The 16,728-nt window shown below is 67.9% G+C and overlaps 1 protein-coding gene across 1 annotated transcript; it reads left to right on the top strand.

Moving 5' to 3' along the window:
- The first annotated feature begins 999 nt into the window (after positions 1–999).
- On the top strand, positions 1,000–16,090 carry NCAN (neurocan). The gene is given in 16 exon segments (XM_075444093.1): positions 1,000–1,135; positions 5,880–5,959; positions 6,999–7,279; positions 7,281–7,401; positions 8,814–8,988; positions 9,076–9,203; positions 9,490–9,783; positions 10,130–11,125; positions 11,212–12,396; positions 12,893–13,009; positions 13,218–13,331; positions 13,567–13,725; positions 13,832–13,914; positions 13,998–14,142; positions 14,931–15,113; positions 15,237–16,090. Coding segments are annotated over 15 exon segments (4,233 nt in total). The 5' UTR covers positions 1,000–1,135; positions 5,880–5,886; the 3' UTR covers positions 15,416–16,090.
- Positions 16,091–16,728: the final 638 nt, after the last annotated feature.

The following is a 16,728-nucleotide window of genomic DNA, read 5'->3' on the forward strand; positions in this document are numbered from 1 at the left end:
TGGGACGCCAGGACAGGGGGACACTGGGGACGCCAGAACGGGGTGGTACTGGAGGAACCAGGGCTCTCAGGCCTGGGGACACTGGGACTGAGCGGGGCTGGGGGTCCCTGGCACGGGGACAGGCTGGGTGACAGCGGCACTGGGCCCAGTAGGCAGGCAGGACTGGGGGCTGCGGGCAGCGCGGGGCTGTGCCCGGACCCCCGCCCACTCCGCGGAGGGGCTGGAGGTGGGTGCTGGCGGGTGGGTGCCCACCGGGCCCCCTCCCCTGCCTCGGTCGGTGCCGCCGGGGGGGTTCCTGTGAGGGTGGGGGGGGGGGGGGGTGGGGGGAGCCGGGAAGTTTCGCATCCCCGCGTTGCCCCCCGGCTGTCACGGAGCAGGGCAGGGCTGGCACCCCCGTGGGGGGGTCACCCGTGGGCACCCCAGCCTGCAGCCCCCGGCAAGGGGATGCTGCACGGCGAGGCTGGGTGGCCGGGGGGGGTGGGGGGGAGGATGGCCGGACACGGGTACCGGTACCGGCGAGGGGTCTGCGGCTGCTCGGGGTCTCCTCGCTCCCACGCACCGGGCGGGGGGGGGGGCTCGGCTCTGGGTCAGACCCACCGGGGCGGTTCCCCCCCCCACCCCCCCCCCCCCCCCCCCCCCACCCCCCCCCCCCTCCGGGGGGCGGCGGAGCCGTCGGCGGGGCTGGGCCTGGGGGGGGGCTTGCCCGCGGTGCTGCGCCGCTTTGGGGGTCCCGCGGTGCCTTCGGCTTCCCGGAGAGAGCCAGAAAGGAGGGGGGGGGTGTAAAAAAAAAATTAAAAAGAGGAGCAAATTCTAAAATAAAGTCTGCAGACTGTCTGCCTAATAAAAATCGCACCCGGCAAAGGGCCCATATTGGCCGGGATCGCAGTTTTGCGAGGTGCTAATTTATTCTGGCAGGCTGGGGGGGGGGGCCGGGGGGGGGCGGGGGGCGTCACGTTGCCCGTGCGCTGTGACGGCAGCGCGGGTTGCAGGATTCCTTTGTTGTGGGCAGAGAGGAGGGGACGCCGAGCCGGCCCCATCGCCCGGCTCCCGCTGCGCAGCCCCGGGGGGGGGGTCCTCGGGGGACGCCCCCTCCCCTTTGGGGCGGCGGAGGTGGCATCGTGGCCTTGGGAGGGAGGTGGGTGCTGCGGGGGGGGGGGGCAGGGTTGGGCGCGGGGGGCTCCGGACCCCTCCGTACGGGGGGTGGGGGGGTGGGAGGGGGGGACACACACGCTGGGTGGGTGGGCACCGAAATGCGCTGGTGGCACTGGGGACCGGAGGGGAGCAGTGGGGACAGCAGAGGTCACGGGGGTCTGCGCCCTGGCTTGGGGGCAGCTGGGCGGACCCCCCAGGGCTGGGGCATCCCCAGGGTGGGGGGCACCCCTGTCCCGCTGCACCCAGGCTGCCCGGGTGGGTGGGCAATGTCCCCCCCTCCCTCTCCCACCCACCCTGAGCCCGTGTCCCCCCTACCCCCCCACCCCACTGCCCCAGATGCCCCCCCCTGCTCCGTGGGGACCCCGGGGCTCTGGAGCCGCCCCCCGTCCCAGCCCGCGGCTCGGGGCAGACAGGGGTGAGACCCCCCAAACTGGCCGGGTCGTCCCGGTGGCCTGTGAGGAATTAAGCTATGTTTCAGCTCAAGCTAATCACTAGCCCCGGCTTTGCATATTCATAAGGCGGATGAATTATTCATGAGGTGACAGCTAGTGACAGATGTGAAAATGTTCGCTCGGGTTGGGGTGGGGATGGAGGGGGGGGGACCGCTTTGCACCGGCGTTATTTTAAATTTCTCTCGTCTGGCGTTCCCCCGGGCTGGGGCTGGGCTGCTCGGGGGACGGGGAAACGCTCCTCGTCCCCGAGGGGTCCCGGCCGTGTGGCACCGGGGAGGTGGCTGTCACCTGAGCCCGTGGCATCGCCGGGACTGGAGACAGACCGCAAGTCGGCCCCTTGGGCTCAGGTGGCACAGAGAGAGACCCCTCTTCCCCTCCTGCCTGGAGCTGGACCCCTCGGGCTCAGAGTGGCATGGCCACCGCCAGCTCCCCGTGCCCCCCCCCCCCCCCCTTGCTGTCACCGCTGGGTGACGTGCAGCGATGCCCGGTGTGGCTGAGCCCACAGCCCCCTTCCTCGGGGACTCCGGGCTGGATCGTGCCCAGTTGGGGCAGGGGCTGGTGCTGCTCTCCACCCGCCCTGGCACAGCGGCTGCTGGAGCCAAGCCGAGCGTCCCGGGCTGCGGTGGGGAGTCAGGATCGGGCCCGGGCTGGTGACGGTGGTGCTGTGGGGTCGGGACCCGGCGGTGTCACCCCCGGGCTGCCCCACCGGCGCTGGGTCATGGGTGGGTGGATGGAGAGGGGGATAGAGGGAGACAGTCTCGGTCACTGCCAAGCTGCCAAGGCTGGGGGTTCTCAGCCCTGGCATGGCGTGGGGGTCCGCAGCCCCCGGCACGGCATGGGGTTCCTGGTGTGGGGGCCGCTGCATGGGGCGGCACCGGCTCCAGGAGCGATGGAGGCTGCCGTGCCGCTTGCCCTGACCTTTGGGATAAACATTTTGGTGGCTCAGCACAGGCCTGGGCTCGGTGGCGGGGGGCAGCCGGGGGTCCGGTAAGGGGTTGGGGGGAGCGGAGCACGCCGGGGCCTTCCTTTGTCTCCACGGAGGGAGACGGGGTGCCATGGGGGAAGTGGTCCCCGAGTGCTTCGAGGGCAGGGGGTGCCAGTTGGGTGGCCCCAAGGCAGCTGGGGCTTGTGGCCTGTCCCCCGAGGCGGGGTGAGCCCAGGACCCTCCCGCCCCCCCGCGATCAGGGGTCCCCGGGGAGGCAGCGGGTGCTGCTGGCGGGGCCGGCCCTTCCCACCGCGGCACCTTCCCTGCTGCGCAAGCGAAACCGGCAGAAACGCTGATGTCAGCGAAGGCGACGGCCGGAGCCCACCAGCCCTGCGGCCCCGGTGGGCTGGGGACCGTGGTGCCGTCTGTCTGTCCATCCAGTCCTGCGGCTCCTGGTGGGGTTGGGGGACCGTGGTCCCATCTATCCATCTGTCCAGCCCCAGCCTTGCAGCCTCCAGTGAGGTTGGGGACCATGGTCCCTGTCTGTCCGTCCCTCGAGCTCTGCAACCCCGGGGGGTTCGCAACCCTGGTCCCGTCTGTCTGTCCATCCAGCCCTGCAGCCCCTGGTGGGGTTGGGGACTGTGGTCCCGTCTGTCTGTCCGTCCAGCCCTGCAGCCCCTGGTGGGGTTGGGGACCATGGTCCCATCTATCTGTCTGTCCAGCCCTGCAGCCCCTGGTGGGGTTGGGGACCCTGGTCCCGTCTGTCTGTCCGTCCAGCCCTGCATCCCCTGCTGAGGTTGGGGACCATGGTCCCATCTATCTGTCTGTCCAGCCCTGCAGCCCCTGGTGGGGTTGGGGACCGTGGTCCTGTCAGTCCCTTGAGCTCTGCAGCCTCAGGGGGTTGGGGACCTGGTCCCATCTGTCTGTCCGTCCGTCCAGCCCCAGCCCTGCAGCTGGGGACCATGGTCCCTTCTGTCTGTCCGTCCAGCCCGGCTCGGCGTACTCCCGGCCCCGCAGCTGGCTGCGGTAGTGGTTGCAAATCCAAAGAGCAACTTCTCTGTTTAATATTTAAATAAACCCCGGGCTGTTTACCCAGCGGCGCTGCCCGGCGTTTGCTCAAGCGAGGACCCGTCTCCAGAGCAGCGGCACTGGGTAAACAGCCCGCAAGCTCGGAGGAGCGTTTGTGCCCTGGCACGTTGACGCGGCTCTTCGGGGTCTCTCGGACCCCTTTGGCCCCTGGCTCCGTCTCCCACCACCCCGACGTGGCCCCTGGGTGGCAGGGTGTGGGGCCGGGACTCTGCGGTGTGGGGCTGGTGGCTGGGAAGCGGGGCTGCCCCGCCAGGAGCTGGGGCGGTCACGGTGGGCTGGGGAGGAGGACGATGGAGAAGGGAAAGGTCTGAGGGATGCTGTGGAGAGGTGTCAGGGAGTGAGGCTTGTTGCTGTTGTCCCGCGTGGGAAATTGCCTTGTTTGCCCTTCGAGGGGAAAGTTGCCTGGGTGCTGCGAGGGGGAGCGTCGAGCGCTGCGGAAAAGAAAATGGGTGAAAAGAGCAAATAAATAGGAACTGTGGGCGATGCGAAGCCCTGGGACATGTGCGAGTGCAGCTCAGGGCACCCCTTCTCCCCCGGTGCTGAGGGTCTTGGGTGTCCCCATCCCACACCCACCCTGGGGTCCTGGGCTGTGGGTCCTGGGGCCCACGGCTCGGCGAAGTCCGTGGGCCGGGAGGGTGGGCAGAGGCTGCCCCAGAGCCATCCCATCCCACGCTGGTTTGTACTGGGAGAGCTCCTAGCACCCCAGAAAGTTAAAATCACCATTTCAGCGGGGAGGAGCTGGAACCCTCCCGAGCCCCGACCGTGCCAAGCGATTTATTTTTTCTGCCGTAGTGGGAAGACAGGGAAAAGTTTGGTGCTGCCGGGGCCGGGAGCCCAGAGCTCTCCTTCCCGGAGCATCTCCAGACAGGGAAGAAGGAGCTGCCGTCATGTTGTCGGAGCCGTGGAGCAGCCCCGGGGCTGCGCTGGGGTTTTGGGGCTCCCGGGGCTTGTGGCTGGGTGAGGGGGTGATGAGCTGCAGCCCGCTCCCCGCTCTGCACCCCGGGAATTTCCCTCTGCAGCCGGGGTCAGGTCACCTCCTCAGCTTTTATCAGCAGCGGGGTTTGGAGGCAGAAAGCCCTGCGAAGCTGCTGCGGGAGGGAAGGGGCTGCCAGCGCTTTCTCTTTAGAAGAGATAAGACAAAACCCGGTTTTGCACCCCCCAAAAAGGCCCTTTTCCAGCCCTGAACACGGGAGGGGGTGGTCCTCTTTTTTTTCTCGCCATTTTGCTCTTTTCTTTCTATTTTTGTCCCATAAAAGCAGAAGGGACAGAATGAGAAATCAGGAGCTGGAAAATGGAGCATCAGGGATGAGAGAACCTGTGGGCTGAGCCGAAGCCTCGGCTCCTGCAGCTGGGAGAGGGACGGGGGGGGCTCCTGGTGTCCCCCAAAGCTGGGGTGCTCCCCCGCTCCCTGTGCAGGCTGGGGGTCAGCATCAGAATCAGGGGACCCGCGTGGGGACCAGCAAACCCCATGCCAGCTCTGCCGGCACACGGGGGACCCTGGGTCTGGTTCAAGCTCACGGTGCTGAGCTCCAGCGTGGCCCCGTTCGGGCTCTGGGGTCTGGAGGGGGCTGGTTGCATCCCTGCTGCCTCTGCTCGGCCGGTTCGACGGCACGGCGTGCCGAAGCCTGGTTACAATCCCAAACAAAGCCCGAGTGGGGCTGTGGGTTGGGGTGGGAGCTGGGTGATGGTGGGAGCTCGGTGATGGGAGCTGGTGCTAATTGTGACTGTGCTGGGCGGGCGATCTGTCCGCCTTCCCTCCGAGCCCGGAGACCAAACGGTTCAGAAAATACCAATCCTTGCTGCAGTCCAGCAGATGCATGGGAGGTTTTCGGCAAGCGGCGGTGCCGGCTTTGTGCTCCGCACGCTGGCTCCGGCAGCCGCCAGCATCTGCTGCATGTTAATGCCGGAACCGGCTCTGCCATGGCGGGGCTGGGGGGCTGCGGGGACCCCCGGGGCTTGCCCGATGCCCCCACCATGGAGATGCATGTCTCACCTCCAGCGGTGCAGCGGGTGGCTCTGGGGGTGTCACTGTGGGTGGCAGCAGTGGCGGGGGGGCACAGAGGGACCCCATCCTCCATCCCGACCCCGCGCCGGCTTCACGCCGGCAGGGAGATCAGGCTCTCTCCCGGCGAATGGCATCTTGCTAAGCGGGGCTAATCCTGCTCTCCCTGCGGCTCCCGGGGCTTGGTGTAGATTTATGGCCTGACGGCGTCGCCGGGCAGGCGAGCAGCGGCCTCCCGCCCCCCCTGCTCTCGTTGCAGGTCGAGGATGGTCCATGTGATGGGGGATGCCGGCCGCTGGCTCCTGCTCGGGCTCTCCCTGCTCCCCATCGCCGTCCTGGGTAAGTGCTGCCAGCGCGCCACAGCCGGGGCTCAGCAGCTGCCGAGGGCAAACAGCAGCGAGTAATAAATAGTGCCGTAATTAATAATATAAATAAATAATATAAAGCCATAATAAATAGTGAGGGTGAATAATAACCAGGGGAGGGCTCAGGCTGCTGCCACATAACTTGCCTGAGGGGGATTAGCGAGGGAGAAGCCCCCCAGGCGACCATGGACCCCCCCCCCCGCTGGGATCCCCACAGATGAGACCTTAAATCCTTAATCCCACTGGCGGCACCCCCGGCTGAGCCCCCCGGAGATTTGCCGTGCTCTGACTGCGAGAGCCCCCGGCCCCCCCGTTCCTCATGGCAGGGGCGTCAGGGCATCTGGCTGCATGGGGGGGTGTGGGATCCTGCCCCCGAGTACCCTCCTCATGTGTCACCCGGTGACCAAAGGGCTTGGGGTGCGATGCGGGGTGGGGAGCCGGGGGGGATCAGTGTCCGGGAGCGTCCCCCCGACCCCGCTGCGGGCAGGGAGAGCCACACCATGGGAGAGTCCGAGACCTGTGGGATTTGTGGCGGCAGAGCTGGGACCCTGCGCAGTCTGGGGCAGGATTAGTGCGGGAGGAGGAGGAGGTCGTGATCGCTGCCATGCTGTGTCACGGTGTGGCAATGGCTTTCCTGCTGGCGCTGCAGGGGTTGGATGGCCCCAAGTCGTTGGTGGGGGTCCACCTCTGTGGGCAGGGACGGGGAGTGCTGATATCCCCACGGGAGCGGTGCAGGACCTGTGGGTGCAGAGCAGCAGCGTCTGGCAGCGTCCTTGGGGGGACAGGGACATGCTGAGTTGGGGTTCAGGTTTGACTGGCAAAGTCGGTCTCCAACCACTACACGGAGAAGCTGCACATCATCCCACTTCATGCTCATCCTTGGGGGCCTCAGGGGTGTTGGTGCGGAGCCCCCAAAACCCTGCAATGCGCCCGGCTCTCCCCCTCCGCTGAACAAGAGCCGTGCAGGAGCTCCCGCCGCCCATCCCCGTGGTATCCGGGCGCTTCTCCCGCAGGCTTGCAGGACGATGGGAAGGCGATCCACATCAACAAGGTGCAGCACCGGGCCGTGCGCGTGGGGCTGGGGGAGCCCGTGGCCCTGCCCTGCCTCTTCCTGCTCCAGCCCTCCGCCTCGCTGGGGCCCAACGAGCCCCCCGACCCGCCCCGCGTCAAATGGAGCAAGGTGCGCTCGGCCACCAGCCAGAGGGAGGACGTCTCCATCCTGGTGGCCAAGGACAACGCGGTGAAGGTGGTGAAAGCCTACGAGGGCCGGGTGTCCCTGCCTGGCTACCCCTCGCGACCGCTACAACGCCACGCTGCTGCTGCACGCCGCCCGCGCCAGCGATGCGGGGCTCTACCGCTGCGAGGTGGTGGCCGGCATCGACGATGAGCAGGACCTGCTGCCCTTGGAGGTGACGGGTGAGCCTGGGCGCTGTGCCGCGGGGTGGCATCGCTGGGAGAGCTGCGGGGACATGGCGGGTACTGTGGTGGGGTGGCAGGGGTGCTCGTGCGAGCCGTGCACCCAGCGTGAGCCGTGCACCCCGTGCACTCTACACAAGCTGCGCCAGCCGGGCTTCCCAGGTGCTTCATGCATCCTGTGCAAGCTGTGCATCCCGTGTAAGCTGAGCACCCTGTGCCGTGTACCCTGTCCAAGCTGAGCACCCCATGCAAGCCCTACAGCTCCTACAAGCTGTGGTCCCCAGGTACCCCATGCAGGACATGCACCCTGTGCACCCCATGCAAGCCCTGCGCCTCCTAAAAGCCATGCACCCCATGCGCCCCGTGCATCCTACACAAGCCATGCACCCCGCGCTCCCCATGCACCCCGTGCAAGCTGTGCACCCCATGTACCCCATGCACCCCATGCAAGCTGTGCACCCTGTGCACCTCATGCAAACCCTACACCTCCTACAGGCTGTGTACCCCATGCATCCTGTGCAAGCTCTGCACCCCTTGCAAGCTGTGCACCCCATGTATGCCTTGCACCTCCTACAAGCTGTGCACCCCATGTACCCTGTGCACCTTGTGCACCCCATGCAAACCCTACACCTCCTACAAGCTGTGCATCCCATGCGCCCTGTGCACCCCATGCAAGCCCTGCACCTCCTACAAGCCGTGCACCCCATGTACCCCGTGCACCCTGTGCATCCTGTGCAAGCCATGTGCCCTGTGCTCCCCGTGCACCCCGTGCAATGTCTGCACCCCGTGCAAGCTCTGCACCCCATGTATCCCATGCACTCTGCGCAAGCCTTGCACCTCCTACAAGCTGTGCACCCCCTGTACCCTGTCCAAGCTGAGCACCCCGTGCAGCCCATGCAAACCCTACACCTCAGAATCACAGAATCACAGAATCACAGAATAGTAGGGGTTGGAAGGGACCTCTGTGGGTCATCTAGTCCAACCCCCCTGCCGAAGCAGGGTCACCTACAGCAGGCTCCTCCTACAAGCCATACACCCCATGTACCCCGTGCACCGTATGCATCCTGTGCAAGCCATGCACCCTGTGCTCCCCATGCACCCCATGTATCCTGTGCACCCCAGGTATCCAGTGCACCCTGTGCAAGCCCTGCACCTCCTACAAGCTGTGCACCCCGTGTACCCTGTGCAAGCTGAGCACCCTGTGCTCCCCATGCAAGCCCTGCACCTCCTACAAGCTGTGTACCCCATGCACCCCATGCATCCCATGCATCCTGTGCCAGCCATGTGCCCTGTGCCCCCCGTGCAAGCCCTGCACCCCCTACAAGCCGTGCACCCGATGCACCCCGTGCACCCTGTACGAGCTGTTCCAGCTGTGCACCCCGTGCCAGCTGTGCCATCCGCTGCCCTTCCAGGCGTCGTCTTCCACTACCGCCCGGCAGGCGAGCGCTATGCCCTGACCTTCGCCGCCGCCCGCCACGCCTGCCGGGACAACTCGGCCGTCATCGCCTCGCCCCAGCACCTCCAGGCCGCCTTCGAGGACGGCTATGACAACTGCGATGCGGGCTGGCTGGCCGACCAGACCGTGCGGTAGGTGTGCGGCGCAGGCTGCCGGCCGGGCACCCCGCACCGTGGGTGGCCGTGGAGCTGAGCGCCCGCCGTGCCCCTCTGCGGCAGGTACCCCATCACGCTCTCCCGGCCCGGGTGTTACGGAGACCGCAACAGCCTCCCTGGTGTGCGCAGCTATGGCCGGAGGGAGCCCGGTGAGGAGTACGATGTCTACTGCTACGCCCGGGAGCTGCGAGGCAAGCGCTGGCACGGTGGCTGGGTGGGTGGCTGGGCGCCGGGGGACATCACGCCGGGGCGATGGCCGTGGCTGGGAGCACCGGCACCTCCACGCATCTCTCTCCCACCACAGCTTGGCTGCAGGGATGGGTGCCGGTGCCATGCCAGTGCTCGGTGCTGCCCTCGCTACCAGCGACGAGCAGTGCAGCGTGGCCGTAGCACCGAGTCTTGGAGATTTCCAAGAAGCCGTCGGGACCGTCACGGCTCCCCGTCCTCTCGTCCCCAGCGGGCTCTGCTCTCTTGCAGGGACGGTGTTTTACGCCACGGCGCCGGGGCGGTTCACCTGGCTGGGGGCCCGGAGGCACTGCCGGAGCCGGGGGGCTTCGCTGGCCACCACGGGGCAGCTCTACCTGGCATGGCGCGAGGGCCTGGACCAGTGCGACCCGGGCTGGCTGGCTGATGGCAGCGTCCGCTACCCCATCAGGCTCCCCCGCAGGAAGTGCGGTGGCGAGGCCTCGGGCGTCAGGACCCTCTACCAGTTCCCCAACCGCACTGGCTTCCCCACTGCCGCCTCCAAATTCGACGCCTACTGCTATAAAGGTAAGGGGGGACCGGCCGCGATGCTGGCACCGCGTTCACCCCCCACCCCGGGCCACCCACCAGCCCTGGCCCTTCTTCCCTTGGGAATCGGTGGGCATGGCTGGGAAAATTGCTGCAGATGAATATTTAATTGGGGAATTAACGAGACAAATGAGGAGAGCTGCGCTGGGAGGGAGCCCGGCTCCGTGCATCACCTTGGCGTGGTGCAAGGCTGGGGGATGCGGTGCCTGGTACTGAGCCCCGAGGGGGGAGGACGCGTGTCCCCACTCGTGCCCTGGATTCCTGTCCCGTCCCTCGGTCCTCGGCCCCTCTGCCGGCACGGCTGACGCTTGGGGTCTCACCGCAGCCCATACGGCCGCCGGGCAGAGGGAGCCGGAGGAGCCAGTGCCACCCGCACCCAACCCGCCGGGCAGCGACAACGTGCTGGTGGAGCACGGCGAGGACTCGGGCGCGTCGGGGGACACCCGGGACACCCCACGCAACAGCTACGGCCCCCTGCCGCAGCCGGGGCCGGGCGAGGACGAGCAGTTGCGGCCGGCGAGCGGCAGCCCGGTGGCACAGCGCGGTGACCTCCCCGGGGCTGCACCACCACCGGCACCGACGGCTGGTGGCCTGGGCGGTGGCACATCTCTGCCTTCCACCACGGCCTCCTCGCCAGCGTGGCCCCACGAGGATGAAGCTCTCAACGCGGTGGACCAGGCGCCGGTGAACTCTTGGCAGGATCCAGCCGGCACCAGCCCAGCACCGCCGGTGCGAGAAGCCCCCAGCCCCGAGGAGCCCCCAGTCGCCCTCCTGCCGCAGTCCCAAAGCCCATCGCAGGAGCACGTCACCGGCTCCCTGCCAGCACCACCTGGGCTGGGGATGGTCCCCAGCATGGCAGCAGAGCCCCCCAGCACCCCACCGACCAGCTCCCGCGCCCCGAGGCGGAGCAGCTACGCCGGGCTGAATGGGCGCTACTTCCAGCTGCAAAGCCAGGTCCCCGCGGCGGCGGCTGGGGACCCCGCGGCGGCAGCTGGGGACCCCGTGGAGGCAGCTGGGGACCCCGCGGCCGCGGCTGGGGACCCCGCGGTGGCAGCTGGAGACCCCGCGGCGGCAGCTGGGGACCCCATGGAGGCAGCTGGGGACCCCGTGGAGGCAGCTGGGGACCCCACAGTGGCTGGGGACGCCACAGCGGTGGCTGGGGACCCCACGGTGGCCAGGGACCCAGTGGGGACAGTCACCCAGCCCTCCATCCTGGCCCTGGAGGCGAAGGGAGCTGCAGCCAACGCGGTGGAGACGTGGAGCATCCCCCATGCTGGCACCTACTCACCCTCCAACGCGGTGGAGGAGGAGATCGGCCCCGGTGAGTGATGCCCGAAAGCGGCTGGGGGGGGCCCTGGCGGGGGCTGCGGGGGCTCAGGGAGCCCATGGCTGTGCTGTCTCTTGCAGAGCTGATGGCACCGGCCACCGCCCCGGTGTCCCCCTCGCCACAGGCGCCTGCCTGGAGGGATTTACCATGGTGGAGTCCCCGCATGGCCTCCCGCAATCCCGGGGGGCCCACACGGACACCCCCGCTGCCATCCCCCTCCCTGCCTGCCTCCATGGCTGCCCACGATACTCTCGGCCACCGGGACATCGCCACGGCTGGGGCTCAGCCCCGCATCCCCAGCGCCCGCGGGGACTCTCCCCGGTCAGCCACGGATGCCACCGAGGACTTCTCCGGGGACCCCCCCTCCCAGGAGGACGGCGGCTCGGTCCCCCCACGGCCCCCGCTGCCCCCAGCCCCACTGGTGGCCGAGGGTCCCGAGACGGCCCTGCAGCCCCGCAGTGACGGCGGCGATGGCAGCGGGGCCCCGGGTGAGGGCTCGCTGGAGAGGCAGAGGAAAGCGGTGGCCTTCTTCCACCCAGCTGGCCCCTCCGTGGGGCACCCCACCACCCCCGGCCCCACCGAGGGAGCTGCTCCCCGGCCCCAGGAGGGGCTGAGCCCCACGGCTCCCCATGGGCTGGCCGAGCCCAGCCACGGGCAGCCGGCCGGGTATGGGGATGCCGGGAAGGGTTCAGTGGAGCCGAGCGGCGAAGCAGCCGTGTCCCTCCCGGTGTGGGACATCCCCTCGCCTTCGCCTCCGGCCGTGGCCGGCGAGGTGACCCCGGGGGCTGGCACCGAGCGGCTGGTGGAGGTGGATGCCCTGGAGCCAGCGGCCAAGGAGGGGTCCACGGGCTTTGCCCCTGCAGCCCCACAGCCCACCCACTGCGCTGCACCGGAGCTGGAGGGAGCGGAGCATCTCCTCCTGCCCCCCCCTGCCCCTCGGCAGCCCCCCGCCAGCCCCGGCCCCCCGAGCATCCCCAGCCGTGAGGAAGCACCAACGGCCCCTGGCGAGGAAGAGGCCTCTGGGGAGGCGAAGAGGGAAGAGCCCCGCAGCCCCTGGCCATCCCCCAGTGCCCCCCACCCATGGGTGCCGGAGGCGTCCGAGTCCCCGAGTGCGGGGCCGCTCTTCGAGCCCTCCACTGCAGCTTTGCTGGGGGGGCTGGGGGGGTCCCCTCTGCTGGATGCCGACAGTGGGAGCGGCGAGGAGCCGGGGCTGGAGGAGCGGGAGCTGCTGGCATGGACAGGTGCCGACAATGCCAGCCGGCACGGTGAGCGCGGGGCTGCGGGGTCCTGGGGGCACCCGGGGCTGGTGGGCACGGGGAGCAACGGGCTGGGTGGCAGGAGGACCTCGGGGTTGGTTTTAAAGCAGAGGTTTGGAAGGGGTCTCTCCTTTTATCAAACTGATTTACTCCCTGGGGAGTTTCTGGCAGCCGTGATGGGCTGGGAGCTGATCCTGGGTTTCTCAAATGAACGTGAACGGGGAAGGCGTCCTCCTGAATATTTAATATTTGCTGTTGCTAATAATAATAGCTGGAGAGGCGGCTGCTGGCGGGGGACGCGCGGCACGAGCTGCCCGGCCGCGGCTGGCACAAAGGCAACAAATATATTTAAAGAATTGAGCTACAGCCAGGCGGGAGAGGCACCGCGGTTAACGGGCGGCAGCGCCGCCACAGGTCCAGGCCCGGGTCACGGTGGGGAAGGGGGTGGGTGCCGCGGTGTCCCCCCCCCGAACCCCATCTCAGGGGTCCCGCTCCCACCCTGCAGCTGCGTCCGACCCCTGCCAGAACAACCCCTGCCTGCACGGCGGGACCTGCCGCGCCAACGGCACCGTCTGCAGCTGCAGCTGCGCCGCGGGCTTCACCGGGGAGAACTGCGAGATCGGTGAGCGGCCGGAGCACCGCGCCGGCGCAGGATCCGGCCCTGCCTCCCCACGGAGGGGAGCGGGGCGGCGGGTTCAAGTCCTGCTCCATCCTCGCCTCCCATCCTCCGTGACCCCGGTGCTGGCGGAGGGCACGGTGGGCTAGGTGGGCAGTGGCGAGGGGCTGTCATGTCCCGGCGTGGGCTGTCATGGCCCGACGTGTCCCCGCAGACATCGACGACTGCCTGTCCAGCCCCTGCCAGAACGGTGGCACCTGCATCGACGAGGTCAACTCCTTCGTCTGCCTCTGCCTACCCAGCTACGGCGGCAGCCGCTGCGAGAAAGGTGGGGAGCGCAGCCCCCCATATTCCCCCCCCCCCCGGGTGTGTAACTGTGGGGTGGGTGAGACCCCCGTGGGGACACTGCCCAGCCCCTGGCCCCTTGGGGATGAGCGTGGGGAGCTGGGACGCAGGATTCCTGTCCCCCTCCCCGCCATGGGGAGCTGCTCCCTGCATCCCTCCCCGGGGTGCTGGGGGGGCCGGTCCCGCTCGGCGTCCCCACCGTCCCCGTCTCCCTGCAGACACGGAGGGCTGCGACCACAACTGGCACAAGTTCCAGGGTCACTGCTACCGGTACTTCGCCCGCCGGCGCTCGTGGGAGGACGCGGAGCGGGACTGCCGCCGCCGCGCCGGCCACCTCACCAGCATCCACTCGCAGGAGGAGCACGGCTTCATCAACGGTGCGGGCTGGGGGGATAACGCCCCGTCCCACACCTCTCCAAGCATCGGCACCCCTGGGTGCTCTGCGCCTTCACCGTTGCCAGCCATGGGTGCCTCCCTCCACAGGCTTTGGGCACGAGAACACCTGGATCGGGCTCAATGACAGGATCGTGGAGCAGGACTTCCAGTGGACCGACAACACCGGCTTGGTGAGGCCCACGGAGGTGTAAGGTGGGGGGCTCGGGGTGCCCGGGGAGCGCGGGGGCTCTCGCCCATTCTCGTGTCCTACCAGCAATACGAGAACTGGCGGGAGAACCAACCCGACAACTTCTTTGCGGGCGGCGAGGACTGCGTGGTGCTGGTGTCCCACGAGATTGGCAAGTGGAACGACGTGCCGTGCAACTACAACCTGCCCTACATCTGCAAGAAGGGCACAGGTACCGCCTGCCCCCGGCGTCCCCATCCCGCAGCTCCCCAGCATCCCCATCTCACAGCTCCCCAGCATCCCCATCCCGCAGCTCCCCAGCATCCCTATCCCCGTCTCGCAGCTCCCCGGCATCGCCATCCCACAGCTCCCCAGCATCCCCGTCGCCGTCCTGCAGCTCCCAGCATCCCTGTCCCCATCCCACAGCCCCCAGTGTCTCCATCCCCATCCCGCAGCTCCCCGGCATTCCCCGGCGTCCCCATCCCGCAGCTCCCCGGCATCCCCATCCCGCAGCCCCCAGTGTCTCCATCCCCATCCCGCAGCTCCCCAGCATCCCCATCCCGATCCTGCAGACCCCAGGCACCTCCTCATCCGCAGAAAACCTCTCCCAGCCCCTCATCCAGGAAAACTTCAGCACTTCCCCTTAATCTCCATTTTTCCTTTTTTTTTTTTTTTTCCCCACAGTCAAGTCTTCCCTCTCCACTTTAATTTGTTTAATTTGCCACCATTAAAACTATTAAGTTCTCATTCCTTATCTTGAAAGTTATATTAACCTCCAGCTGCTCGTTGCGAGCCGCCCTCTCCAGCCAGCCGCGCATTTACGATGCGCTCGCCCTGATAAGGCCATTAATTAACGAAGTAAATTCTGGGCAACACCTCGCTGCCAGCCTGATGGAGGAGCCCCTTGTAAAGCCATCCGCCGCTGCTCTGCCTGGCGCAGAGAGCTGGTGGCATTGTCAGGGTGTCCCCTCCCGCTGCTGGGGGCTGACGGGGGTCTGTGCCCCCCCCCCCCCCCCCCAGTGCTCTGCGGGCCCCCGCCGGAGGTGGCAAATGCCTTCACGGTGGGGAAGAAGAAGGAGAAGTACAGCATCCACTCCAGCGTGCGCTACCAGTGCGAGGAGGGCTTCACCCAGCACCACGTGCCCACCATCAAGTGCCACAGCACCGGCAAGTGGGACCGGCCCAAAATCCTCTGCACAAAACGTTAGTGGGGACACGGGGGTCCCTGGGGTGGGGTCGAGGGGGTGTCAAGGCACCGGTTCCCTCCCGGGGGCCGCGGTCCCTGACCCCCCCCCCGGGTCCCCTCCCTTGCCCCCCGTTAGCCAGGCGGTCGCACCGAGCGCGGCGTCACCACCGTCACCGTCACAGCCACCCCCACCACCAGCACCACCACCACAAACCCCACAAGGAGCGGCGAAAACACCGCAAGCACCTCCGGCTGGACTGGATGGAGGAAGGCCACTACTTCTAGAGCCAGCACAAGGGTCCCCGACGGGATGTGGTGACGTTGCCCACCCCCCTCCCACCCCCCCCTCTTTTATAACCCCCCCCCCTCTTTGGCTTTAGCTCCTAGGATGCCCGGCCCCGTAGGGAATAGGACCCGGAGGGGGCGGCTGTGTGTGCGTCCCCAGCCCTCCCTGCATGCCCCACGCTCAGCCCCCCCACCCGGGGTCGAGCCCCCAGCCCCGCACGGGAACCCCCCCATCCCTGCGTGGGGGCTGTTCCCCGGCTGGGCTCTGGCCCCCTCCCCAAAGAGGGGGGGTTAATCCGCCATCCCCCCCATCTCCCACCTCGGCCGTCGTGTCTCGCTGGCTCAGGGTGCCTCCGGATTTTTAGCAGCCCCCCCCCCCCCCATCCTCCCACCCCAGCACCCCAGTCCTGCCCGGGGGGGGTCCCAGCGGCCGGCACAGGGGGGACACACACGATGCTGCCGGGGTTACGTCCCACTCCGCCGCCTGGTTTGGGGTTGGTTTCTCTATTTTTCTGTCCCCTTTCCGTTCTCGTCGGGTCCCCGTTGGAGCTGGCGTGTGTGTGTGTGTGTACGGCGCTTTCTGATCTCCGCTGTTTGCGACGTGACTGCTGTGTCCCGAGCCCCCCCCCCGGCCCCGACCCCCCCGTGCCATTTCTGACTCTGCCTTTCTGTACTGCTGGACATTTTAATAAATTTTTTTAACAGTTGAGCGGCCCCGACCCTACGCTTTCCTGTGGGTGGGGGGGCGCAGGGACCCCCGGGATGGGCCCCCTTGGCCGGGGGCTGCCTCGCCATCTGCCTCCTTTCGCCGCCACGCCATCACGTTTAGGCAAAGTTCATCCTTCTCCCAGGCTCGTTGTGCCAGCCCTGCCCGGCCCCGGTATGGTGCAGAGGTGCCGATGAATTTGTCAGGGTGCTGCCTGCATTAGCCACGGGTGCAGGAGCTGCGACCTCCACCCTGGCTGCCCCCCATCAGCCGGCACCCATGCTCCCCACTTTTCCCTCTCGGGGTGGTGGCAGCCGTGGGTGTCAGCTCCCAGCAGCTCTTTTTTGTCATCGGCGCTGGAAGTCAGCGCAGGGATGGAGGGACCGTGCTCAGCTGCGCTCAGAAGCCCCCGAGCCCCCTCTGACCCCCCCCAGGGTCCTCACCCGGACCCTGCCATCCCCGTGATGGCTCCTGGTTGCTGCCAGCATCACGACGGCCCGAGGCGGCTCTGCTGATGCTGCTCCCTTGGATCTGGTCCCGGTAAATCCAAGGGGATGCTGCTGGGTGCTGCAGCTGGGGTCCTCCCAACGTGCCCAGCTCCAGCTGCGAGGGAGGGCACAGCGGGGACCCCAGGGCTGCGA

This window comes from Opisthocomus hoazin, chromosome 27 (assembly GCF_030867145.1).
Source record: "Opisthocomus hoazin isolate bOpiHoa1 chromosome 27, bOpiHoa1.hap1, whole genome shotgun sequence".
In the NCBI taxonomy this organism is placed as follows: Eukaryota; Metazoa; Chordata; class Aves; order Opisthocomiformes; family Opisthocomidae; genus Opisthocomus; species Opisthocomus hoazin.